This window comes from Meles meles, chromosome 20 (assembly GCF_922984935.1).
Source record: "Meles meles chromosome 20, mMelMel3.1 paternal haplotype, whole genome shotgun sequence".
Lineage (NCBI taxonomy): Eukaryota > Metazoa > Chordata > Mammalia > Carnivora > Mustelidae > Meles > Meles meles.
The window spans coordinates 34,474,673-34,502,419 of record NC_060085.1 but is presented as its reverse complement, the minus strand read 5'-3'; the positions used below and the strand labels follow the sequence as shown (position 1 = coordinate 34,502,419).

Below are 27,747 nucleotides of genomic sequence, written 5' to 3'. Positions count from 1 at the left end.
CAAACCTGTTTATACGGAAAAAAGGCGGTTTTGCAGAATTTATCATATTTACTACTTGAAGACAGTTAACTCTCACTCTATTATAAAGGACTGTTGAATACACACATACACACACACCCATACAAACACACTCTCCCCACTACTTTGTATTTTTGGTACATTTCAAAAGGAAAGTAAAATCAATGAGCATAGTAAATTCAGCCTATAGAAGTGTGCCAGTGTCCAAGGGTTAACAGATTTTAGAAGCACTTAAAAAACAGTATTAGAGAATTATGTATGTAAAATTCATTAAATACACTGTTTAAAGCTTTTTTTTTTTTAAGATTTTATTTACTTATTTGACAGATAGAGAGGTCACAAGTAGGCAGAGAGGCAGGCAGAGAGGCAGACAGAGAGAGAGGGGGAAGCAGGCTCCCCGCCGAGCAGAGAGCCCGATGCGGGGCTTAGATCCCAGGACCCTGAGATCATGACCCGAGCCGAAGGCAGAGGCTTAAACCACTGAGCCACCCAGGCGCCCCAAATGCACTGTTTAAATATATATAATGGAAATGTGTTTATGTGTATTCACACACACACCAAAAGGACTGTGCGAATAAATGTATAAATGCATATATAATACAGTGCGCCTATGTACACATTGTACATATGTGTACACACACAAAACCACGGGTCTCTTTCCAATGAAAGGAAGTTAGTTTATAGGAAGTTCAGGTTATGTGCCCTGAATTTTTAGACTGCACCTTTAAGTGAGTTTTTACATTAAAAGTTTTCTCTTCTACCATGCTCTATGGGGGGAGGCTGTTTCTCATGAGACAGAAACTTCTGTGCCAAACGAAGCAGGTGTGAGATATCTCAAAGATGAAAGCAATTCTCCAAATAACAGCGTCATCCTGTAATGCTTTCTTGACATGTGCAATTTTGCTACTCCTCTCTTTGAGATTTAATACAAAGCACTATGTTTGTGATCTTACCTAATGTAAATGAGTAGTCTGATTGGTGCTCATTTTTAGTGGTTTTCTGCAGTGAGAAAAAAAGTCATTTCAATGTTGATTTCACTTAAAATGGTAAGAAGGCAGCCACAGCAGATAGGCTACTGTACCCCCTAAAAGCCCTTTTCTTAAAGCATTTACTTTACAAGCAGAACAATTGTTGATGGGTTTGTTTTATTCTGATAACCATTTCAAATCATTAGTTTCTAAAATACCTCAAGGCCCCACCTAAGGAAAAAAAAAATCCCATGAAGAAATCGATCATACTGTTTACTTTTTTAATTTATTAAAAAAAATCATGCTGAAAGTGACACAGACCTATTTTTAATAAGTTTGTCATTATATTAAAATTTATACATGGGGCACCTGGTTGGCTCAGGGGTGAGTGTCCGACTCTTGATTCTGACTCAAGTCATGGGCCTGAAGGCAGACTTAGCAGGGAGTCTGCCTGAGATTCTCGCCCTCTGCCTCTACCCCTTCCCCAGCTCAGGCATGTGCCCACAACACTCTCACTCTCTAACAAACAAAATCTTTTTAAAATTTTATACACAATTTTTGACAAAAGGTTTTACTGGAGAAAAAAGATAAAATACTAGCCACTGGCTTCTGTAGTAATATCCAACATTTCATTTTTCTCCTAATTTATTAAATGGTTATAGAATTTAAGTTTTTCTTTACTTCAAAACAGAACAAGAAAATCTTTTAAAGTGAACTTGGTCACCCAGTCCAGTGGTTCTCACACTTGAGTGAGCACCCAAATCCCCTGGAGACCTTATAAAACGGGTTCTGTGCCCTACCCCCACAGCTTCAATCCTGAGAATCTGTAATCTCCCAGGTATCGCTGCTGCTACTGCTGCAGGGACCATACCCTGAGAACCAATGATCTAGGCAATATTTTCTGTCTCTCGATAATCAGCTAAGTGGGTAAAAGGGAAAATGAACACTGAAACACAGTATATGATATACTATCTTTAATAGAAACAGACTTTTAATTTTAGAATTAAAAAGAAGTTGGCATAAAGAAAATTTAAGCCAGGCAGATTACACATGATCTCTTTCAAGATTTTGTAGAGAGCCAGATAATTACCATTTTAGGCTTTGTGGGCCATACAATCTCTGTCACAACTACTCAACCCTGCTATTGTAGTGTGAAAGCATCAGAGATGAGACATATATGAATGAGAGTGGCTGTGTGCCAATAAAACTTTATTACAAAAATAGGCGGTGGTCCAGATTTGGCCTGCAACTTTGCCAACCATTTTAAAAATGAAAAAAAAAAAAAAAAAAAAAAAAAAAAAAAGCCAGCGCCCAGGGAGGTTTTAAACAACTTCAAAAGGCACAAGATGATTAGTGGCATATTTACAACTAGTACTTGGGTATCTTAATGCTTGATATAATAAAGAAGCTACTGTTATAATATCATTTTGATAAAAGCCACAAATGAAATGTCTTATAAAATCTTATGTTATTTAATAACCAAAAAGCAAAAATGACTTTACTAAAGAATATATGTAATACTCTCTAATTAATGTGAGACATTATTATTTAGTATTTCTAATATTATTTCTAAACAAGAGGCTTTACACCCTGGAGGACATTCCCTGCACTTGTCACATGGCGTTCTTTTATCTGACACTGTGCTGGAGGCAAGGCCCAAGAGCTAGTCTTCTGATCAGGGACTGTGAAAAATGCAAGTCTTACCATCTTAGTCTTTCATGTTTTTCTTTTTTTTTTTCTTTTTTAAAGATTTTATTTATTTATTTGACAGAGAGAGATCACAAGTAGGCAGAGAGGCAGACAGAGAGAGAGAGAGAGAGAGGGAAGCAGGCTCCCTGCTGAGCAGAGAGCCCGATGCGGGACTCGATCCCAGCACCCTGGGATCATGACCTGAGCCGAAAGCAGCAGCTTAACCCACTGAGCCACCCAGGCGCCCAGTCTTTCATGTTTTTCATTCTATCTTCCAGTCACTGAATGCCATTCCACACAAAAATTATTCCCAATGATATTAAAGTTCTGTCAGATGATAGCCCAAAGAGGTAGTAAATTATGAAACCTAAGTTAAAAACAATGTTTCGTGCAGACTAGCAGGCTTGCTCTCAATTCAAGTTATTAGTTATTAAAGTTAAACAGGATATTTAGCTAATAAAAATAAAGCAGACAAAAAAAATAAAAAAAAATAAAGCAGACAGGTTTATCTTCACCACGGATAGCTAAACATACGTAATTACGCATATATACATACACACACACACACAAGCAGTATTTGTGTCTATGAATGCATAGTCACACACATACTCTTCATGCCTGTATAAATGCCTAGGCTTTTACTCTGAAAACTGACATCTGAATAAGTGAATCTATTTTAGCAATAAAGTTAATTTTATGCATTGCCTTATCACTATTTATGCCAGTTTATAAAAAATAATAAAGCCTGTACACATACTACGAAAAACAAAACAGTCCAGCTTTACCTATTGAACACAAACTCAAGCAACGCTTTTCTAAAGTTGTGTATAACCCATTCGGGATAAGAATGATGAGTCCTAAATCTGAGACAAAGTTTCAGATATGTTTGATGTATCCTGAACCATGCATGAAAAAGCATCTGTTATTTACAGATCAAAGCAACTCTGAGTATACTAAAACAACTAGAGTGAAAAATGCCCAAATCTAATTTCATCCCTGTCCACATGCTTCTTTGAACTAATAATTCAGAGAATTGGTCAGTATGTTGAACTAATTAGCATGCTTAACGCTTGCCAATTTTGATGGCTACAATTTTTTATTTTAAGAACCGAATGTAAAAACTAGTTTTCAAAATGCACACATAAGCAAATGTGGGAAAATGTGAAGGCTAGCCCAAGCTAACAAAGTCACATAGGTTGAACAATGCCTCAAAAAGTCGCCAAAATGAGTGCCACCTACTAAATACTATGAAGCTATGGTAGTATAAATACTACCAAGCTATGAAATGGGATGTAAATCGTTTTGGGGTTTTGATTTGTAAGAAATGCATTCCATGACTTTTTTTTTTTATCCAGTCATTTTTTTTAAACAAATTCAGCATATAACTAACTTTATTTCAACATAAGGAATAAAAGTGTTCCTGATGAGAAATGAACATTTTAATTTTTTTTAACACCAATGAGAGTAAGTTTATTCAAGATTTTTCAAATGAAATCCCACACATTAAGAGCCAAGAGCAAAGCCTTTACTGTTCACATAGCTGAGCCTCATGGACACATTCGCTACCCAGATTTTCCTAACATTTATTTCAAGCAATCAATGAAACACCCACCGTAAACAGGTTACTGAGAATTAAATGGAGATTTTTTTTTTTTTTGGCCTACTACCAGGTTGATTTTTTTAAAATTCTTCTATTTAATAGTGTTGATACTCTAAGTAGATCCATTCCTTTAATTTACATGAGAACATTACATAGAGCCTTCCCAGCAAATCCCATCTTGGCGTGTAATTCTACTTGCCCCTTCTAACTTGAGGCAAAGGTCAGCTCTTAAGGGGGAAAAAAAAAAAAGGAATGAACAAAGATCCCAACCCCAAAGGGGGTTCACCACATGTGATTACAAGTCCAAACTCAATATTTTATTACCACTTGAAGTACAAAGTAAAAAATATTCTTTACAAGGCAGTCTGCACACTTTTTATTAAATGCTTCCCCATATCAACACATCAATTCTATGACTCTCCTCTTCCTTTTCCTAAGTTTTATAAAAGGATTACCCGAAACTGAATTCATCCAGAGACAGGGATTCACTCCCTGACTTTTCCCTTCTCTCTACTCCTGGGAGTACTTCAGCATTTTCACTAGTATTTTCAACCACTGATGAGCTGCTTCACAAATGCATAAAAACCCTTGTGCACACAAGTAACAGGGGCTCTCAGAGCGTGGACTCTCTGATGTCTTCTATCTTAGCCACACTAAGGGCTCAGTCCATAGCTCTGCTTGGTCCGTAGCTCTGCACCCCACACTCAGTCTGTACATGTTTTCAGGGATGCAAACCCACTGGGTAGCCACCCCAGTTGCAGTATTTTTCTCACAGCCACAGTGAACTTCTTTTGAGCTACAGGGTACAAAGAAAATTTCTGGAACTTTCACATTAAAAGCTTTGCATGAACTCTGAGGTTTGCACACCTGCCCTTTTGGAAGGCCATGCTAGACTAGGAGTCACGGAGTCTGGTTCTAGGTTTATCTTCACCAAAATGAGCACAGTGATCTTAGTAAGCCCTGTGAGCGCTTATATTCTACAGGACATTGTAAAAAGGACAGCTCTCAAAGAAAGATGCTTCATGCTCGGAAAAATAAAATACACAGCACCTTTGCCTTCTTTAAGTAATAAATGTCAAGATTATTTATACTCTATGGTAATATAACAGCAATTAAAAAAAAAAAAATAGTGGCCCAATCCATGCAAGGAAGTGATACTAACTGGATGTTAAAATCAAAGTTGGAAGGGAAGTGAGCTTCCATCCCACTGATGCATACATATTAAAGGTAGATTTAGAGAAAATAGGTTGTTCTTAGAAAAATGGAAGAAAAAAGGTAAAAGATATTAAGTTTTGGAATGTTCTTAAGTCAGTTTTTCCTAACAGTTTTTGGGGTGTGTGTGTGCGTGCGCTTTAAGACAATGTCTTGGGGAGGGGAAAAAACGATGGAAGACATGTAGGTTTCAGGGGTTTTCTTAGACAGCTCTTCCTCTCTGTTAAAGAAAGAAACAAAGGGAAGTGTCTTTAAAAATCAAAACACCATCTTTCAAGACTGGGATGGTCAAAAATATGAACACAAATACCTGAGTAAGAAAAGAAAAACAAAGACTTTGCTGACACATAGCAAGGAACCAATACAAATTTGTTCTAGATACAGACCCACACAAATACAGCTAATTTTTTACAAAGGTACAAAAGCATTCCAATGGAGAAAAGACAGTACGTTCAATGAATGCTGTTGGAAGAGGACATCCATATGCAAAACAACAGTGACCTAAAGCTCACCCCTTAAATAAAAATCAATTCAAAATGGATCATAGATGTCAATGTCAAACATAAAACTCTAAAAGTTGTATGACAAAACGGGGGGGGGGGGCGCCTGAGTGGCTCAGTTGGTTAAGAATCTGTCTTCTTAAAAAAAAAAAAAAAAAAAAAAATCTGCCTTCTGCTTGGGTCATGATCTCAGGGCCCTAAGCCCCATGTAGGGCTCCCTGCTCAGCAGCAAGTCTGCTTCTCCCTCTACCTCTGCCCTTCCCCCTGCTCATGCTCTCCCTCTCTCAAATAATAAAATCTTTAAAAAAGAAAAGAAAACATAGGAGAAAACCTTCATGACTTGGAGTTGGGGAGAGTTCTAAGAACTGACACCCAAAGCACAATTCATAAAAGAAAAAATTAGTAAATTGGATTTTGCCAAAACTTAAAAGTTTCTGTTTTGTAAATAATACTGTTCAGGGAATGAAAATACAAGCTACAAATTATCAGAAAATATCTGCACATAATCTAAGTTGCAACAGATGAGTGTCCCAAACATAAAGTACTTTCAAAACATTATAGTAAGAAACATCCCAACTAAAAAAATGGCAAAAAAAAAAAAAAAAAAAAAACTTGAAAAGATACTTCACCAAAGAATACCTAAGGTCAGCAAATATGCACATGAAAAGATGTTCAGTAGGAAATGAAAACTAAAGCCATTATGTGACATCATGAGGCACCTATGAGAATGGCTAAAATCCTGCCAAAAATACTGATGATTTATAGCACATATTACTAGTGGGAATGCAAAACTGTACAGCCACTACATAAACTTCTTACAAAGTTACCAAAAACTTACCATCAATCCCATTTCTGATTTACCAGCAATCCCATTCATGATTATCTACCCAAGAGAAATGAAACTTATGTTCAAACAAAAACCTATACAAGAATATTGATAACAATTCTTTTCATAATGGCCCAAATTGGAAAGAATTCAAGTGTCCCTGGATGGGTTAATGGTAAACTAACTGTGGTATATCCAAACAATGGAATAATTAAAAAGAACAAACTACAGATACATGCAATGATTGGGTTTGACACTCAAAGGCATTATGCTGGATGACAGAAACTAGTCTTAAAGGTTGTATATTGTATGATTCCGTTTAAATAACATTCTCACCAGGAATAAACTACAGCGATGGAAAACACATCAGTCACTGCCAGGAGTTACCAGTAAGGACATGGATAGGGCTACAAAAAACAGATAGGACGGGGCACCTGGGTGGCTCAGTGGTTTAAACTGCTGCCTTCAGCTCAGGTCATGATCTCAGGGTCCTGGGATCGAGTCCCGCGTCGGGCTCTCTGCTTGGCGGGGAGCCTGCTTCCTCCTCTCTCTCTCTCTCTGCCTGCCTCTCTCCCTACTTGTGATCTCTATCTGTCAAATAAATAAATAAAATCTTTAAAAAAAAAAAAAAAAACAGATAGGACAAGGGAGCTTTAGGGATGATGGAAATGTTTTGTACCCTGGTTGTACTGGTGGTTATACGAATGGATACATGTATTCAAATTTATATTTCTATACACCAATAAAGTCAATTTTAACAATATGGCAACTTAAAAAATAAATAGTAACTATTTGTGTTCTTGCCTGAAATAAATACAGGAGAAGTGGGAAGGAGGCATTAAAAACAATGTATTTCAATTGAAAAATACTTTCTGTCTAATTAAAATGCTTAGATGCAATAATACACCCAAAGTCAACATCTCGGTTTATAATTATCAGTCCCTACAAAAAGCAATCAAGGGCTCCTTTGAGAGAGCTCTTTACAGGACCATGACACCCTGTTACAACAATAAGGAAGTTCTTCAAGATCAACCAGAGTGGGGGGAATGTCCGGAGAAGAGTAGTAGGCCTGAAAAAGCTCCCACTGGCCAAATTTGGGACAGTCTGAGCATCAGAAAAGAATAATGCTAATGGATTACAGTTATTGAATAAAAAAGACTCAATGGCTAATTGTAATGGTTTCACATATCTATGAATAAAATAGAATGCAAAGAAATATCACTTTATTTTTTTTTTTTGAAGATTTTACTTACTTATTTGACAGACAGAGATCACAAGTAGGCAGAGAGGCAGGCAGAGAGAGAGAGAGGAGGAAGCAGGCTTCCCGCTGAGCGGAGAGCTCGATGCGGGTCTCAATCCCAGGACCCTGGGACCATGATCTGAGCCAAAGGCAGAGGCTTTAACTCACTGAGCCACCCAGGCGCCCAGGAATTATCACTATAAATGAGTGATTTGTATGGTACATGCTAGATCTCAATGAAGCGATTAAAAAAAAGAAAAAAAAAAAAAGAATGCCTGAGTCCATATGGCCACCTTTAAAAAGAGCTGAAGCCGGGGTGAGGAGCAAAAGAGGAGTAGAAGAGGAAAGCTGCATTACATAAGACGCAAGCCAGCAAATTCAGAGAAAAATGACAGTGTTAGGAAAATCGTCATTTTGCAATCACCAACATAATAAACACTTCAGGCAAGAAGTGTCCACAGATGTTATAACTACTGGGTGAAAGATTATTGGGGAACAGGATTATCACATAGTCTCAAAACATTACCCCACAGATTACTTCCTAGGAACAAAAGAGAACTGAACCTTTAGAGTACAGAAAACTAGAGAACACCAACTTAACGAAATGGCTAAACTTGGCTTCACCAAGCGGGGGACAGCACGTGTCTCGTCATATAATGCAAGCTGAAGCCCTGATGCCATCCATGCAGTATCCACACACACACACACAAATTTTTCAACCAGAGCCTCATCATGAGGCAACGAGACAATCCAGATTATGGGACTGCTGATAGAACAACTCTACAATCACATCAACATCAAGGGGGGAGGAAAAAAAAGTTTGGGGAAACCTAACAACCAAATGCAGTGTGCCATCCTTTACCAGATACTAGAGAAAAAATAATAAAAAAAACTTTTTATTATTGGGACAACAGTGAATACTATAAAACTATATATATATATATATATATATATATATGTATGCATATATATATATATACACACACTATAAAACTCAGTATACATTAGGTAACTTATATATATATACTATAAAACTCACTATACATTTGGTAATTAATTATTAGATAATTAACATACTAATGTTAAATTTCTTGGGTATAATGGTATGATAGTTAAAAGAAGCATAACAAGGAACACCTGGGTGGTTCATTGAACTCTTGATTTTGGCTTCAGGTCATGATCTCAGGGTTGTGGAGATCAATCCCAGCATTGGGCTCAGTGGGAGATCTGCTTGAGATTCTCCCTCTCTCTCCCCCTACCCCTCATCCAACTCAAATAAATAAAATTTTTTTAAAAAGAGACGCATATCTCCATTCTTTTTTTTTTTTTTTTTTAAGAGGAGCAGAGGGGGAGGGAGAGGGAATCTTAGAGGGGCTCCACACCCAGTATGGAGCCCAACATGGGCTTGTTCTCAGCCCTGAGATCAACCATGACTCCATTTTTAGGAGACATATAAGAAATATTTAATGTGGAAGTATCAGGTATCTGCTACCCACTTAAAATGTTTCAGGAAAAAAATAGAAAAAGAAGGTTACAGCAGGTAAGGCAAAGTGTTCATCACTGAATCCTGGAGAAAGAATATATATTTTAACCTTTCTCTAAATTGTAATTTTTCAAAAGAAAAAGTGGGAGAAGAAGAAGAAAAGAAAAAGGTGCTACCATTCACTTTAAAACCTACTCATTTGTACTCCCAACAAAGAAAAGGAAATATATACATTAAGAAAAAAGCCCAAGTGTTTAAAGAATTCAGCCCAACTCTGCTGTCTATGAACTGTGTTTTTTTTTTTTTTAAGATTTATTTATTTATTTATTTGACAGACAGAGATTACAAGTAGGCAGAGACGCAGGCAGAGAGAGAGAGGAGGAAGCAGGCTCCCTGCTGAGCAGAGAGCCTGATGTGGGGCTCGATCCCAGAACCCTGGGATCATGACCTGAGCCGAAGGCAGAGGCTTTAGCCCACTGAGCCACCCAGGCGCCCTGAACTGTGTTATTTAATATAGACCAAGTTACTTACACCACTGAGTATCTGTTTTCCCAGTGGTATTAATTAGGCAAATATCTGTTAGTTCATAAAATGGCTTATAAGATACTAACAACTCACTACTTACCAAGAGGTTACTATACTTGTACCAGGCCCTTTGTTTCATGTTCTCACTTGGTCAAAACTAGTCCAAAACTTAGTAGTTGAGATGTATTATCTACACAACATAAAATTTTTTTTCCAAATTCATATTCAATGTCTGTAGGGATGAAGAAAAGAACCTTTGTAAACAACTGTGTGAACCAACAGATAATTGGCAAAGAGTGTAACTTTCATAAGATCTTGGTTGCTCAACAGAAGACATATCACAACTCTAAGCACAGACATTACTGATATCTTCTACCAGGCCAAAGACATACTTAATTTACCCTATAAAGAATGATAAACTTCATTCCAAAGTGATTTTTTTTTAAAGACTTATTTACCTGAGGGAGTGCATGACAGAGCATGTGTGCACCTAAGTGGGAGGGGGCGGAGGGAGAAAATCTTCAGCAGACTCCCCGCTGAACCCAGAGACCCATGTGGGGCTGGATCCCATGACCCATGAGATCACAACCCGAGCCAAAACCACGAGTTGGACAATTAATCAACCGAGTGACCCTGGAGCCCCTCCAAAGTGATTTTTAACTTGGTTAGTATTCCATTCTCCCAAACAGAAATATGGAATAATTCACAGATAAATAACAGGGAAGATCCCCAACATGTGGATCAAGGCAAAGGCGAGCTTTATTAGAATACTTGGTATCAATTTAAAAGGCTCCTACACCAAACATAACCACTTACTTCTGAAATATAATTAGGATACACACTAAACTGATAAGATCAAAATACTTCTCTAAGAATCCTAGTTCAACGACTTAATTCCTTTCTACTTAAAAAAAAAAAAAATCCAGGAAATACACTCAACACCAAAAATCGTTAGGAATGGTTATCACCAAATGCTATTAGTAAACACCTTTGTAAATTTTATTAGGCACTAATAAATAGTTACTAAAAGGTATTTTTATGACAAAAAAAAATCAGGATAAAATAAAGGCCTTAAACAAATGACCTATATCCCTGATTCATTATGCTTTTCATTAAAGGAGGTCAGTTAAGGCACCGGAGATGTAAGCTTGTCAGAGGGAGAGCTATGGTAGAACCCAAGCAGGCTGGCTGCACAGCCCAAATCCAAAATCACTATGCTCTAACACCCTGAGGGAGCAGCAAATCCAACCCAGGAAGGCAGTGCAAAGTCCAGATACCGTGAGTGACCACACCAGGTAAGCACAGAATGATAGAAGATTCCAAGCTTCCTAAGGGAAAAGGTCACTACAAGAAACGAAACGATTCTGAGGTTGTCACACTTCAATATATGAAAAAGGTAAAAAATGCACACCCCCACCAAAAAAATAAAAATTAGAAACCTCAAAGAGAAAAACCAGAAGTCCATGCCCCAAAATGTTCAGCAAATTAAAATATGAGATAAACTTTAGCAACTGGGGCACCTGGGTGGTTCAGTCGTTAAGCCTCTGCCTTCGGCTCAGGTCATGGTCCCAGGGTCCTGGGATCGAGCCCCAAATCGGGCTCCCTGCTCAGTGGGAAGCCTGCTTCTCCCTTTCCCACTCCACCTGCTTGTGTTCCCCCGCTCGCTGTGTCTCTGTCAAATAAATAAAATCTTAAAAAAAAAAAAACTTTAGTAACTGATGGACTGCAGGAAGACAAGTCTATTTGAAATGTCTTTCAGAGTAACACAAGACCAATACTAAAGGAAACGCAGGCACACCTGGGTGGCTCAGTTGGTTAAGTGTCTGCCTTTGGCTCCAGGTCATGATCCCAGGTCCTGGAATCAAGCCCTGTATCTGGCTCTCTGCTCAATGCAGAGTCTGCTTCTCCCTCTGCCTCTCCCCTCCTCTTCTTCCCCCTCCCCCTGCTTGCTCTCATTCAAATAAAATCTTAAAAAAAAAATTAAAAAAAAAAAAAAAGGAAATGCAGTTGACCCTTCAACAACACAGGTTTAAACTGCATTGGTCCCACTTACATGTAATTTTTTTTTAATATACATAAATACAGTACAGTACCTTTATATGTACTTTCTCTACCTTCCGATTTTAACGCTTGCTCTTCTCTAGCTTACTTCCTTAAAAAAGGGTAATATATAAAACATGTAATAAATAAGATATGTGTTATCAGTAAGGCTCCTGGCCAACAGTAGGCTATCAGTAGTTGAGTTTTGAGAGAGTCTAAAGTTATATACACAATTTCCACTGCACACGGCAACAGCACTCTTAATACCCACACTCGTCTGAAGGTCAACTATACAACCCCAGCACACTACTTGGCCAGGTGATCCTTCATGAAGTCTCAAATAATACTAAGCATTCACCATGTTCAACTCTGAAAATCAATCCAGAAAAGAATCATGGAAGAAGTGACTGTGGATGAAGGGCAAGGTGAAACGGCCAGGCAACTTGACCAACTGGAGTAAAGTGCAGCAGGAGAGTCATTCCAGAAAGTGGAATTCGAAAGTCAAAGAGGGTTAGGAGGTAAAAAGAAGTAACAGCCTCAACTCAAACAGAAAGTTACAAGATGCTGAAAGTTTATCGGATAAAAAACACGGACACAAATATATGACTTAAAGTTTCTAAAATAACCAAAGTAATAAAATTTATGGAACTGGAATGCTACAAGGAGGTATGTTTGGGCAGGAGCATAAAGCCAGCTAAACCACATACCTCATTCCAAAGAGTCAATAGATTGTATCTAAGGCTGACAAATTAAGAAACAAATGTTTAAATATATTATCCAGAAAGATGGATATAATAAGATGAACTAAGCACAGAAACAGTTTAATACAGAAAAGAGGTTATCTCCAGAGAGTGAGATTGAAACGGAGATGGAAAGATAGGAGACTTTTGCTTCTCAGCCTATGTTCCACACTGTTGGACTTGTTACCAATTCCATGTAGCATTACTTGGATAAAAATGAAAACAGAAGTTTTAAGTTTAACTTGTCCTTATTTTAGAAGATCACTTAAAAAATAAAGTATTTCATTCAATGTCTTCTAGCGTTCCTTGTTTTTCAGCTATCTTTTCAAATAACTTCCAGACATCCATACAAGTCACTAACATAGTACAAGGAGTTCACATATACCCTGCATCGAGCTTCCCCTGATGTTAACAACTTAAATAACCAGAATATGATCATCAAAACCAGTTACTAATATTTCAGCTACACTAGTAGCTAAACTCTACACTTTTCCTGAATTCTACCGGTTTTCTTTCCTACTACCGTTTCTGTTCCAGAGTCCAGTCCAGCATCCTACACTGCACTCACTTGTGTCTCCTGCTACATTTGACGATTCCTTCAACTTTATTTTTCAAGACCTTGACAATTTTGTACAAGTCTCTCCATTTCAGTTTGTCTGGTGTTTTCTCATGATCAGGTTAGATGATGCATTCTGGGAGGCAGAAGATCACAGCAGTGGTTTTGTGCTCTTCTGGGTGCATCATATTGGGGATGTTGGATGTCAACAGACCTTGTTAGTGATGCTGTTAACTTGGTCACTTGAATGAGGGAGCATCTGTCAAGTTTTTCAACTGTAAAGTTGGATACATAATGAGATATTTTTTAATAAAATAAGGTAATGTGTAGTATTTGCTTCAGAATAATTTTAGGAGAGGGGCTGGGTCTGAGTACAGGTGAAACAATATTGGCCAAGAGCAGGTGCTTGCTATAGCTGAGTGACGGGCCCACAGAGGTCCATCTTACTCATCAACTTTTGTGTATCTTTACGTTTTTCCATGACAAAGTTTTAAAACCTCAAACCCAAATTAAAATCCGTGCATACATTTATCCAAAGATAAATCTATTTATTTAGGAACCTTGGACTGGAAAACACTATTTATGCTTGGATTTTCGTTTCTTAATATGAACTGTTTTTAAAGGTACCAAAGCAATCACCGCAGGAGGAGCTTTCACTTAAACTGTCTGCCGCCAACATTTAAAACACAGGCGTTGTGCACCCTCTAGTGGTTATTCTGAATACAACTTCTGTATTCAGATTGACGAACCTCAATTTAAGAAGCCAACTATTTCACAAAGGAAAAGAAACAGCTTTCTCTCTCTCCACTTTCTCCTTCTCCACTCGTCAATAAATTATCTGTTAATTACTTAGCTAAATACCAAAATCATTTCGATGCCAAAGATGATCAACTTTTTCCCGCTACTGTGTTGTTTTCTCAGAACACATGCTGAAGCCCATGGAAGAAAAGAGGACAGAGTATGAAATCAGTCTAAGCATTTTTAAGCCATCTTCAGAAAGCCTAGATGAAGGATGTTGAAACCATATTAATTCCAATTCAGAAACATCTGGTTGTGTTCTACTTGTGTATATGGTTCCATTTCTACGTTTCAGAATCCTAAGCCTCAGAAATTGTGCTCTACTTCAAGACAATAGATTTGTTTCAAATCACTTTATTTTCCTGGTTTACTGAAAAATTCCAAGAGGAATGAACAGTGAATTTATCTGCAAAACATGAGCAGGAAGCAGAGTGTAACCAACCCATCAGGCTTCCAGGCCTGCCACATACTCCCTGGCTCAGCTTACTTCTCTATAAAACAGACGAGCACCCTAGAGTTTTAGCTGCAGCTTAGAAAAATATATGTGAAGTACCTGATCAGAATTCAAGTTGTAACTATTAAAATCATATAATCCTAAGGTAATATACAACCAGGAAGTCAAACACACAATTATTTTTAATACGTTTCAATCATTTTCATCCCTTAAATGGCTCCCTTCAACCACAATACTTGAATTACATATTAAGATTCTAGATTTTTCTTTCAAACTTAGTTTTCTTAATATTGTTCCCTAATTTTCCTTATAAGATAATGTTTGCTCAGACATTAAGATATTATACACTACTCAGACTCTCAAGAGTAATTTCTGACCCACAGTGTTCAGTGTATGTCATTTGCCTATGTCTGATGAAGGATTTTCTTCGTAAGTACTATCTTTGCTATTTCCATCATTTGAAAAGTGTTTTTTTTTTTTGAAAAAAGTGTTTTAAATACATGAAATATTCATAGCAACAACGCTTCAGGAAATATGGTAAAAGACAAGAAGAAAATGAACCTCATTTGCAGTGCAGAAAGTTTACATGGCAAAAAACCACTACCTTGCCTGGGAATTAAGTGAGGATTCCACAATCCTTGCCAAATCCAACTTAGTCTGAGCATCTGCTAGAGATTTTAAATATCTAAGTACTTTAAAACCAGTGTGCTTCTAAGAAGTAAGTATGATTAAGTCACTGATTTGTCCATTAAGTATCTTCTGATGTGCTACACAGCAAGCAGTCTTCTAGGTGCTGAGTTAACAGAAAGTAACCAAACACACAACAGGCACTTGCCCTCACAATGCATATATTTCTGTTGCGGGAGGGAGGCAGATACTAAGTTTATAAATAAGAAAAGATTATTTCAGATAAGGATGCAAAGGTAGGATACCAAGTGAGGGCTTGTGGTTGAGGCTGGTGCATTTCAGCTAGAGACGTCACAGCAGGCCCCTCCAGAAGGGACAGGCAAACTACTGCCTGACCGTTAAGAGCTAATCATGTAGACATACAGGATAATACGTACTTGTGAGCTACCATCCTTTCGGGGCATCTCAATCAAAGCAGATTCTCTAGGCTTAGTTCTCTAACTTTTCTTTTAAAGTCAGGTAGGCTCCTGGTTGCTGAGAACCTATTTTCCCCAAACTCCTTGCACTAGTGCCTACTTAGAGGTATAAGAATCAAAGAAACATACGACTAATTTGAAATACTTTCCTCCCTAGAAAAATTTATTTGCATATAAAATGCAAAATACACAGCTGACCACAGGGATTCAGATCATGGGCTCTGGAGTGCTCAGTTCCCTTCCTTATTTACTGGATCTAAGACTTTGAGTAAACCACAACCTTAGCAAACCTCAGTTTTTACAAAATAGGAATGTTTTGGATTATTGGGAGGATTATATGAAATACCGCATGTGGGGGCATGTGGGTAGCTCAGTTGGTTAAGTGTCTGCCTTCAGCTAGGGTCAGGATCACAGAGTCCTGGGATCAAGCCCTGCATCAGGCTCCCTAATCAGCAGAGAGCCTGCTTCTCCCTCTCCCACTCCCCCTACTTATGCACTCGCTCTCTCTCCAATAAATAAATAAAATCTTTTGAAAGAAAGAAAGAAAGGAAGGAAGAAAGAAAAACTGTATGTGAAGAACTTAGCACCAAAAATGGAACAGGTTAAGTACTTAGGAAGCTGATTTATATATATTTTTAAGGGAAGTGTCTACCTACACATATCAACAGAGGTAGTCTGAGATCTTAACTTTAAAATCAAAACTGTATAAAAAAATAAGTAACTTTGAAGTAAACTCTCATTTTCAGAATTACAATTCAGAATTACAAAGGGACCACCAAGTGTTTTTTAAATAAGAGCTTCCACAATGGTGCCCAAAAAACAAAGGCAACAAAGAGTAAGAACAGACATTACAGTTTACAGAACAGAATTAAATGTCCAAAAATTGTGGTCCAGATAAGTGCTCTGGACATCCTTTAGAGGGAACCCAAGTACAGGACGAAGTGGGAGGTGTATGATATGGTTTCCTTTCTGAAGAAATGGAACTTGAGCTAGGAAAACATGAGTAGCCAGAATACAGCAGACACTGCAGGGTGACTCAATAACAGCAGTCCCAATCCCGTTTGCCTGGTTTCACCTCCTACACTCCCTACATGTAACTTTCCACTCCCCTTCAACTCAGGAAAGCACTAAGACACCTGGCCCAAGAAAGCTCTGTTTTCCAAGTACATAGAATGACAGGCCAGTCAGTACTAGCCCCCAGCCCTTCCCAACCTTCATGCTTGGAAGGGGGCCGTGATGCCTAAAATGGAGCAGCCATTTTATGACCATGAGTAAATCAGCCACAGTATTAAAGTCAACCAAGAAGAATGAAAGAGGCTTTTTCCTGTATGCTCTCATCTAACCAGTATACCAGCCTCAAACTCAGTGACTCCAGATTTCTTATGATAGAGGGAGGGGGAAAAGCTCTTATCAGCAACAGCCAGTGTAGTCAGATTTTCTGTTATTTGCAGCTTAAATGCAATCTACACTGACAAACAAAGATGAAGAGGATATTTCATATAGGATGAAAAACACAAACGAGAGAGAGGTCCTTCAACGTAATGGCTTATGATGTTACCACTTAAAAGGAAAAATTAAGAGATCATTACCACCTTTAACCAGCAGCTTTCTTATGTGCATACGAAGAGTCAGTATACTGCGTTTACATCCCAGTAAACCCTATACACAGGAACTGGTGTCCCTTCAGGATAGCATGGCCATCGTGCAACAATGGAAACAGGCAGCATTTTCCAAACTGCACAGAGCAAAGGAAATGTGTCCAAAGAATGAGCAAAGTAAATAGCAGCTGGTTTCTTGTAAACAAAACATGAGAAAATATGCACTGAAGGGCTGGAGTAATTTTTCTATATTAAGATAATTTTACTAAATTGTTCTTTCTGAAAATGTTTGTTTATTTAAGAGATGATGAAAAACTGCAGGCTAAAATCCTTATGTGAGAAGTAATAATTTTAGGTTCTCATAGACTGAACCATCACTCATTCTTCATAGAATACCTCTACAGTATAGTTATAATAATGTAAATGCAACCAAGGGACTCATTTTATAATCCTCTGTGATTAAAGGGGGTATTTCATTTGCATTTGTTTAATATTCCCATTAATAAGAATGTCCCATTACATATCTACTGAAAGCCTGGACAATAAAACAATGGAAAAATTCCAAAACCAAACCAATTTTTTTTTTCTTTTCCCATGAAGCTAACATTATGGAATTTTAACAGATGTTCTGTTTGGTCATAGTTAATAAAATGAATTATGTAGGATTAAAACAGGGTTCAATATGTTTGCTTTGGAGTTTAAGCGAAAAAACAATTTCACATTCAAAGTTTGGAAAGATTTATAATCACCTTTTTCCCTTTTCAGTGGAATTACTCAGATGTGGAAAATAAGTAAATTATTATAGCAATTAATACTTTTCTGATGAAATCAGGCTTATAACAACAATTTTTTTCAAGGTTTAAGAAGAATGAAATCTTGGAAAACTATACACTCTGCCATTTCGTCAGCTATCTAAAGCAAAGGTCTCATAATGGAGTGGATCAAAAGGCTGACTCACCACCCTGCCTAATTCCCAGTCCCCTCAGAACAGCCTCACCACTTTGAAGGGGTCAAGATGTCCAGCAGCATCTGACTAAAAATTAATCAGACTTAAAGGAATGGAAAAACCAACAAATATTTCTTGAGTGCTAATTTCGTGGAAGGCATTATGCTACAGACTGTGCATGCTACAGAGAGGCAAAAATCCAACAGCTCTTTCCAAGGCAAATTCATAGGCATAACTGTACGTAACCCAAAAGAACTGAAAGGTAAGGACAAACCACAAGAGAAAGAAGGAAATCAAAGAAAACAATTTCACATAAACATACACAGATACACAGCAGCGACACCAGGAGAAAAAAAAGCCCTTCTTATCAGCTAGCACTGTTTTTCTCTTTTTACAGTAATGAAAGCAGACAAAGGCTAAAGGACCTTAAATAAGTAACAGAAGTTCTAGCTATAGTTGCTTCAAAACATCTTTCCATGGAAAACATTCAACTGTTGCAATCTCAGTGAGAAAGCCTTCCTCTATCTGGGAAATAAATTCCAGTAAATTATCAATGTGACCCAAAAGAGAATAATCAAAAAATTGTTCCAACGTATTTATGTTAGTAATTCCAACCAACTCAAACACCAATTAGGGCAACTTTACATTATCATAACCAGCATGTTGTTTTTCCTACAGAAGTAGCCAGTGAATATGAAATCAGCCGCAGGTTACAATTTGTTTACTGAATACAAAATTCCTCTCTAGAAGACGTTTGAATAAAACGCTCTCCAATCGCAGCTGAGGAGCTTTACAAGTAATACCAACAGCTGGCCTCTAACTCAAACACGATTGTTACTCGTCATCACAAAATGGCATTGGATGTGTGAATACAGACGGATCAAGGTTGTGTGGCTGGTCAAGGACCTCACAACCTAGAGTCGGGTTTCTTCATCCAAGTCCCCTGGCAGACCCTATTGCTGTAACACCTCTTTCCTAAGACTGCTGGGAGATTTCACCGAGAACAGTCTATGTGAGGTTTCTAGTGCAGATGGGCAAACGTGGGCTCAGAGAAGTTAAGCAACTTGCCAAGAGCAGACAGCTGGCTTGGGGCAGAGGTGTCTTTCACACTTAGGTGTTATTTCCTGTCAAAAGCCCTCAGTTACTAAGCATACAAAACGCATCCCGTGTGACGGGCTCTGGAGAAAGCCCTTCACATGGATCTCTCCATCTCATTCACACAGGGACTTAAACATAATCTAAACAATCGGTTCACAGTAAAGGAGATAAAGCAGATCTTGGACATATGTTCATACGCTCAGGCTCAGATTTACAGCTACGGTGAGATTAGCTTTCCACTCTCAGATTGCTGGTACCGTTGGTAAGGCAGAGCGGAGGAGCTCCTGCAATCCTGGCCCAAGTGTCCACTGCTGTTTCCACGCAGCGCGATGCGGCCACAGGCATCAAAATTACGAATGCCACACACCGACAGCCAAGCAATCTCGATCTGGGTGTTGAACCCACCAACATCCTCGGCCATGTCTGAAGTGACACAAGAACAAGAACACACTCTGCAGCACGTGTGCAGTGTCGAGCAGAGAGTGTGACCGGAGGCTCGTGGGCACGGTGGAGCACTCAGCAGTCGTAACAGCGAGAGGGTGATCTTTATGAAGTGACCAAAAAATCACCTCCAAAATATGCTGGCTAAAGAAACAAACAAGCAGCGAAACACCCAAGACAGGGTGTCTCTGGTGGGATACACTTGAGATTTACAGAACATCAAGAGGTTGAAGGGCAAACAACAGAGCTGGGGTAGACACTGAAGGGCAATCCCGAGGCCTGAGTCCTAAAGGTCCCCATTTCCAGCCACCACATTAGGGGGAACGCTACTATCTCAGGTACACAAGAAGTAACCACATGAGAAAAGTTGCCTTTTCCACTTGAGAGTGAACTTTGCCAGCAGTGGTGATTTGCGTGGGGGCTAAAGGGACGGATCTAGGGCTTCAATGAACTTACAGAACAGGCTGAGTGATGCATTTGGCCTGCCTGATTCTGACTGCATGTGTCAGAGTTTGTAGGGAGACCTGTTTTCACTGAATCCTGGGTGCAAGACTGGGGGGGGGGTGTCATCCTCACCCGTCTCAGCTCTCTATAGTGGCGACTGTCATCTACCAAAGAGAACCCGGGAGTCATTCACGATCACAACGGCAACATGCTGCCACTGAGGCAGCTCCAACCACCATCTTACCATCAGATTTATTCATACGAGAGTCAAATGCCAGCAATTACCTCCCAAATCCTGGACACGTGCCAGGCTCTTCCAAGGCCCTCTCCCATGTGTGGGACTCCAGTCCCCTGGCCGGCATCCAGCTCTGGGGAGAGGCCCAACCTCTCCTCCAAACAAACATCCCACCTGGCTGAGTGCCTCCCTGCGGCATCCTTGCTTGGTGAGAGGGAGAGGGAAATCACTCTTGCCTCTTCTGTGGGCATGGAAACGCCATTGCTAGTGAGCTCGGCAAGGTACACAGGTGCTTTCACGCCCTTATGCTCTTGCTCATGATGTTACAGCTGCCTGTCTCCTAGACTGTTTCTGACTGCCACTCCAAGAATAAGGTCAACAATTCATCTGTATTAATGCAACAAATGCCAATTGAGTATATTCAATCACTGCTTCCTCTATCATCTCAGCCACATTTGGTCCTACAGATCACTGCGGCACGGTGACTTGTCTACTCCTAGCCGCTTTCCCACACGAATGTGAATCTTTGAGGGAAGAATCATTCTGCATGGTGCCCAACACACAGGAGGCACCCTTAAAATGACGGCTAAGTAGAATCTGCGGATAAAGTGCTATTTGCCAAGCTTAACTTATTCTTACTTCTTTTGAAACAAGTTGCACTTCTCAGCTTTCTTCCTCTTTAGAAGTCCTTCTAATTCACATACAAGACTGTGAGGCTGCCCTCCACAGAACGTTCAGGACAATGGATGCTCTGAAATCCGTCCAGCTAGGGAAGCAGCTGTGGTTTTGCTCCCCATTTCCATCCTACTACAGTAACGCCACTCCAGCTCAGGGTCTAGTCGCATCTAATTTGGCCAAGATCATGAGACAAACGAATACTGAAAGGGTGAGGTACAGAGTATAATCCACTGACCTTGCTTACACCCCATCCACAATCCACAGCAACTACAATAATTGAAGTGAACATAAGGGGTAAGCATGCCATCTCCACAAACATCAAATGCAGTAAAAAAAAAAAAAAAAAAAAGTGACGGCATTCACAAAATCTAAAGAACACACATAATCTATCTTATAATGCACGGATTCAAACTTCAATCTCATTCTAATGGGCTACCACTAGGGAGATAAAGCTTGTTTTAAAGAAAAAATTGTACACAGAATAACCATATAAGTTTCCTGGTGATTCTCACTACGGCTTCAATGTATTTTCTTATTGAAACAATCAAAGAAGCTCTTCGCAAAAAAATTGGTATTGGTGTCAGAATAATGTAAGAATTGAAACTATTTATAATGTAAAAATTCTGCTTAAAACAGATGTATCACTTCTTATTTTTCTCATTTTGAAAAGAAGCTATGTTTCATTCAGTGATAATTCTTCTCTCGTTCTATCAGAGAATCTGTACAAAAGCAATATTTCAGCTAAAATCAGTTCTGAAGGATCTTTTATGAATATATATAATGCAGAAGACCCCAATTAAATTTCCAATGAAGCAATGCCATTTTCAGTAAACAAAGTCATCTCAGTAGGGTCACACTATTTGCAAAAACTGTAGCCTAGAAATTAATTACTAGTATGACATATGTCAAAACAAATTTTTAAAAGACCAAAATGCAGTTGTAACCATGTGTTTTATCTGTTTGTATGCAAAACCAGTATTGCCTGGCATGTAAATATATTCATTTATTCAGCATCTCTCAGAAAAATAAAAAAGGTTCAATGCCGCCCTGGTTTGCTGTTCCCCAGTGAAATCTGAGTAAATCACACGTTTTGTGAGTCAGAAAATAACTACAGAATGAAGATACAGTGTGGGTGATATTTTTGAGAGACAGAAGTCACCATCACACAAATAAACTAATTTTGAAACATTCAGTTTTCCTTCAAAGGAAGTTTTTCTAAGATCTACATCAACCACACCACCCTACACTAAAGGCTGTTACCTTGTGGAAATCAAAGCTTTAAATAACATGTAACAGTACTGGTATTTCATAAAAAAGATTGCCATCTATAGTAAAAAAAAAAAAACAAAAAAAAAAACCACACAAGAACTACCTGGGAATAAAACTAGGTATTTCCGACAATTTCAATGTTCTGCTAATTACAGCAATATTTATTTAAATTAAAAACATTTTTATAAATGCAAATATTTTAGTACCCAGGGAACTCCAAGTAGAAAAAAGAATACAGAGCAAGGGTATGCAGATTCCCCTTTGTATTTTCTTTAATAGGAAATTAAGTCCCAATCCTTTTCACAATGTATACATATAGACACACACACACACACACACACACACACACACATAAACCCATTCTACCCATTCATTAGATATATATGTGGGGGGGGGTATATCAAATCATAATCACATTGTACACTTTAAATACCCCACAAGTTTAGTTGTCAATTATATCTCAATAAAGCTGAAAAAAAAAATCCTAGGATTTAAACTCTTAAAAAAAAAAAAGAAAGAAAGAAAAGAAAATTATATCCCAAACCAGACAAAGACTGTCATAAATCTTGCATAAACCAACTTTTAAACTTCAAAATATTGTCCTCTATGTGAGGCAAAAATTAAGACATACTTCCTACAGGAAGATTCTGATATCATGGCTTTTTCCACTAACAGCAGAAGAAATATACTGAATCCCTGACTTTCTTAGTAATCACAAGAAGTGAAGTGGCTGCTGGGCACACACTGAGCACCCCAGTCCCAATGGAATGCCCCTGCTCATCACACCTTGTTATTGGGAAGACAAGAGTTGACCACACGACACAGACTTTAGAGACACTTGTCTCCTCAAGCGCTTCTTTCATCACCAAGTGTTTGTTAATTCAGTATATTCTGGTAATTAACTTGGTATCTTACCCTTAGCAGTTGTTTCTTACTATTTCAGCCAAAGCAGACATTCCGCCACCCCAGCAACAACCACACCACAGGCTGGGTGCCGTTCTGACCAGGAAGACTGCTCTTTCAGCAAACCCATTCTGCCCATTCATTAGATTAAGAACCAGGATAAGACTAAACAGTATTTTAAGAAGTGATCATGATTTCTCTTAATTTTTTTTCCCCAATTGATTTTTTTTTATTAATTTATTTTTTCAGCGTAACAGTATTCATTGTTTTTGCACAACACCCAGTGCTCCATGCAAAACGTGCCCTCCCTATTACCCACCACCTGTTCCCCCAACCTCCCACCCCTGACCCTTCAAAACCCTCAGGTTGTTTTTCAGAGTCCATAGTCTCTTATGGTTCGCCTCCCCCTCCATTTTTTTTTTTTTTTATAAACATATAATGTATTTTTATCCCCAGGGGTACAGGTCTGTGAATCGCCAGGTTTACACATTTCACAGCACTCACGATAGCAAATACCCTCCCCAATGTCCATAACCCCCTCCCCCTCTCCCAACCCCACCTCCCCCCAGCAACCCCCAGTTTGTTTTGTGAGATTAAGAGTCATTTATGGTTTGTCTCCCTCCCAATCCCATCTTGTTTCATTTATTCTTCTCCTATCCCCCTAACCCCCCAATTTCTCTTAATTTTTTAAAGCCGTTTCTCTGAATAAATTTATTCAACAAAGCATATCATTCTTTTGCACTTCAATACTGGAAATTGAGTGAGTTACCTCTCTTAAAACTGTGCTTTTGTAGCCTCGATATAATCCTTGGACACCCTGAAACAAACAAAAGGCCAAGAGCTCAGAAAGCTAGAACAGCAGAGAGTTCTGAATGACATTCTCTAGTCAGAATTTTACCTTTGTTGAAGTCAGAGTTTTAAAACATTCACAATGACCACAGTTCTGTAAGAGGTTAAAGGTTATAAATTAAAGCATACAAGGCTCAGGTCAGCTCCCTTTAAAATAGGAATGTCTCTAAAATAATCAAATGGACTACCTCAGTTGTCTTCAACATTTCTGCTTGAAAAATCATACTTGAGATGTTTTAAATAAATACATTTCCAAAAGCAAAAAAGGCATATATAATGCCAATCATCTCTTCACATAAAAACATAATTATATTTCATAGTTTCAATCAGACACAGGGATAAATATCTCTGGACAAGCCGTGACTTACTTAACTGTCCACATGATTTACAACAGGGTCCCTCGACTCGACTGGACTGATCTCATGATCCTGTGATTAAATACTCAGTACCTCCTCACCAAAGTGACAAAGGGACCATTAAGAAGAATAACTTTTCTAAAACCTAGACTCACTGAAAATTTCCACGTGACTGAGTACTATTTGTTTGTTTTTTTAAAAAGCCTTCTGTAAAAGTTCCAAGAAAAGCAGCTCAATGGTCCCTTCCAACAGGGCCAGCAAGACTGACTTCTGACCCATAATGTAACATTAACAAGGAAAAAAATAACTTTAATATAAACTTTATGATGCTAGTCCCTATCTCCATTACTACACTTCTCTCCCATGGGTCCTCAAGTTCTGTAGTAACATTTTTTTTTTAAAGATTTTATTTATTTGACAGAGAGAGATCACAAGTAGATAGAGAGGCAGGCAGAGAGAGGGGGGGGGAAGCAGGCTCCCTGCTGAGCAGAGAGCCCGATGTGGGACTCGATCCCAGGACCCCGAGATCATGACCTGAGCCAAAGGCAGCGGCTTAACCCACTGAGCCACCCAGGTGCCCCTGTAGTAACATTTTAATATATCTTTCTTCACTTCACAGTTTTACGATTTATTTCATGTCTGATTCTGAAACTACTACAGGACAATTACAATGTAGGACACATACACAGTAGTGATACTCTGTATGTGTTGTTTAGAAATTTGGAGGCAAATTCAAAATTAAAATTTGAAAACAAATAAAAGGCAAAGATAATCTTAGCATAAAAAGGTACTGTAATCCGGCATTAAATTTAGCTTTATGGTCTCTTCTAAGATTCCTGGGATAAGAATCACAATGTTCCTAATAGCTACTATAAAATCTTTCTCAAAAAGGAAAAAAGTTTAAAAACACATCTCACCTCTGTATATAAGATGTTAGAGAAAATGTGAAACGTTCCTGAAGAAGCAGATACCTGTGCCCTCTGCTTAACAACTTCAGAAGGAACCCGTATCAGGCAGGCAACCTAAAATACATAATTTAATTATATCCTAAAAAAGAAGTAATTTCTATGAAAATTTTAAAACTAGGGTTAAAAGGGGATAATGTACAGGTTCAGTGCAAGATATCTAAGGTATTTTTTCAGCCTAAAAACCTTAGACCCTTAATGAACATGCATTATTTTGTCAGCCCAGAACCTCCCCTCCCTTGTTCTATATCGATCCTCAACCTCCTGCCATGTTGTTTCAAGCCCATCTCTCTATAACCCCCTCAAGGGCAAGAAACACATTACGTGCTCTGAACCCCCAATGCCTAGAATGGCATCTAGTGTTCACATGAACATAGGTTGAAAGAATGAACCAAAAAGGCTTTTGCTCTATTGTTAATAATGCGCACATCAATAGGGGCAAAGCTGCTCATCAGCTGGGTACATCTCATCTTCCATCTCCCCACCCACCCCAGCCTCAACTAGCTCCCCACCTCAGCATCCCAACCCTCACCCGCCACCCCACTGACTACTGCACACAGCAACTGAGGAGAAACGCCAGGTACTCCTGGGCTCTGCTCTAGGATTCCAACTGACTAGAATCCTGACTGGTCCATACTCAACACCTGACTGGTCATCAGCCAATATTCTACAATTTTTTTTTAAAGGTTCATTGATTTACTTTGCGTGCGGGCGGCGGGGGGTGGTGGCAGCGGGAGAGAGAGAATCACAAGAAGATTCTGTGCTGAACGCAAAGCCCAACACGGGGCTCAATCCCACATGACCTGAGCTGGAAGCATGACCTGAGCTGAAATCAAGAGTCGACTGCTTAACCAACTGAGCCACACAAGCTCTCCTCCAGAATTTTAAAAATATTTTTATCTTTGTACTGAACATTAGATTACCTACATATATAGTTACACAGACTTGAAAAAACAAACTGGGATTACAGGTAACATTTCTCCTACTTTTCCGGCTCCTGGCATTTCTAAATTCTCTAAAACCAATAGGTATTACAACTTGGTAACTTTCCTTAACATAATATCAAAGGGTAAATATATCTACTCTGGACCAAAGATTTTAACTGAGGGAGAAAATAAAATGAAACGGCTAATTTAAAATATTTTGGGGGGGGGGGGGCCTGGGTGGCTCAGTCAGTTGAGCATCTACCTTCAGCTCAGGTCATGATCTCAGGGCACTGGGATGGAGTCCCAAGTGGAGCTCCCCACTTCTCCCTCTTCCTCTGACCCTCCTCCAAATCATGTTTTCTCTAATAAATAAAATCTTTTAAAAATCATAAAATAAAATGTGCTTTTCAATGCAATTCCACTTATTAATCTTGACAAATATTTATTTTGAATTTAGAGATAACTGCATGTGCACGTGCGTGCAAACACACACACACACACACACAGATTACACACCTTATCACTAAGGCCTGAAACTGGGTATAAATCATGCTACTCTTGATAAGTGTATAAACTTTTAAATTCATACTTATAAACCAGGACAGAAAATAAAGTTTATTAAAGCTTACATGAATCTAAAAGGATAGCTCCCAGCATCTAACACTCATAAAGAAATGAAAATAAATAAAAAAGGAAAGAGTAAAGAAAGAAAAAGGTTCACTAACTCCTTAGATTTTTCAATTCAAGAGGTCAAGAGTGAAGAATGACCCCAATATGTCAAGAAAATAGGAAATGTCTACTCGTGTGGCTTGGCATAAATATTTATGGAACTTCATGCTTCATAACCCCTCATGTTCTTACATTATGGTTTTATCTCTTAAAAATAAAGAAGCAAAACAAAAACTTCGCAAAGGTTCTGGGATGAAAAGCAATCTCACTAACTGAAGAGGTACAAAGCAGCCAGCACGGTCCCCTGACTTGCACAGCATGGCGATTTCGGGAGAACAGAGAGGCCACTCTCTACTTCCTCCAGTAACTCTGCTGCCTTCTATTTGGTTTTCTATTAACTCTGATCTTTCTTGGATTTGAATGTGAGCCACAACAGGGTATTTCACTGCACAAGAACAAAAACATGTTACGGGACTATGATTCCAGGAAAGGAAATAATGTCATCTGCAGGTCTCTCAGTAAATCCATTCTCCAGAGCATTCTTTCCTCACAAATCTAGGGTTCAATACTGAAAGCATGACACAGGAACGGTGGCATTTTCATTAAACCCAAGAGTCT

The 27,747-nt window shown here is 38.7% G+C and overlaps 1 protein-coding gene across 5 annotated transcripts in view; it reads right to left on the bottom strand.

The window, feature by feature from the left end:
* Positions 1–27,747, bottom strand: part of SLC25A26 (solute carrier family 25 member 26) — a 129,284-nt gene that overhangs the window by 67,852 nt on the left and 33,685 nt on the right. For 4 of the 5 annotated variants that reach the window (XM_045990037.1, XM_045990033.1, XM_045990035.1 and 1 more), the window contains 2 exons: positions 25,487–25,591; positions 24,134–24,181 (listed from right to left, as the gene is read on the bottom strand). The exons of the other annotated variant lie outside the window; for it this stretch is intronic. In XM_045990037.1, the coding sequence (XP_045845993.1) occupies positions 24,134–24,181; positions 25,487–25,591 (153 nt within the window). The remainder of the gene's footprint in view (positions 1–24,133; positions 24,182–25,486; positions 25,592–27,747) is intronic. 5 annotated transcript variants of the gene reach the window in all.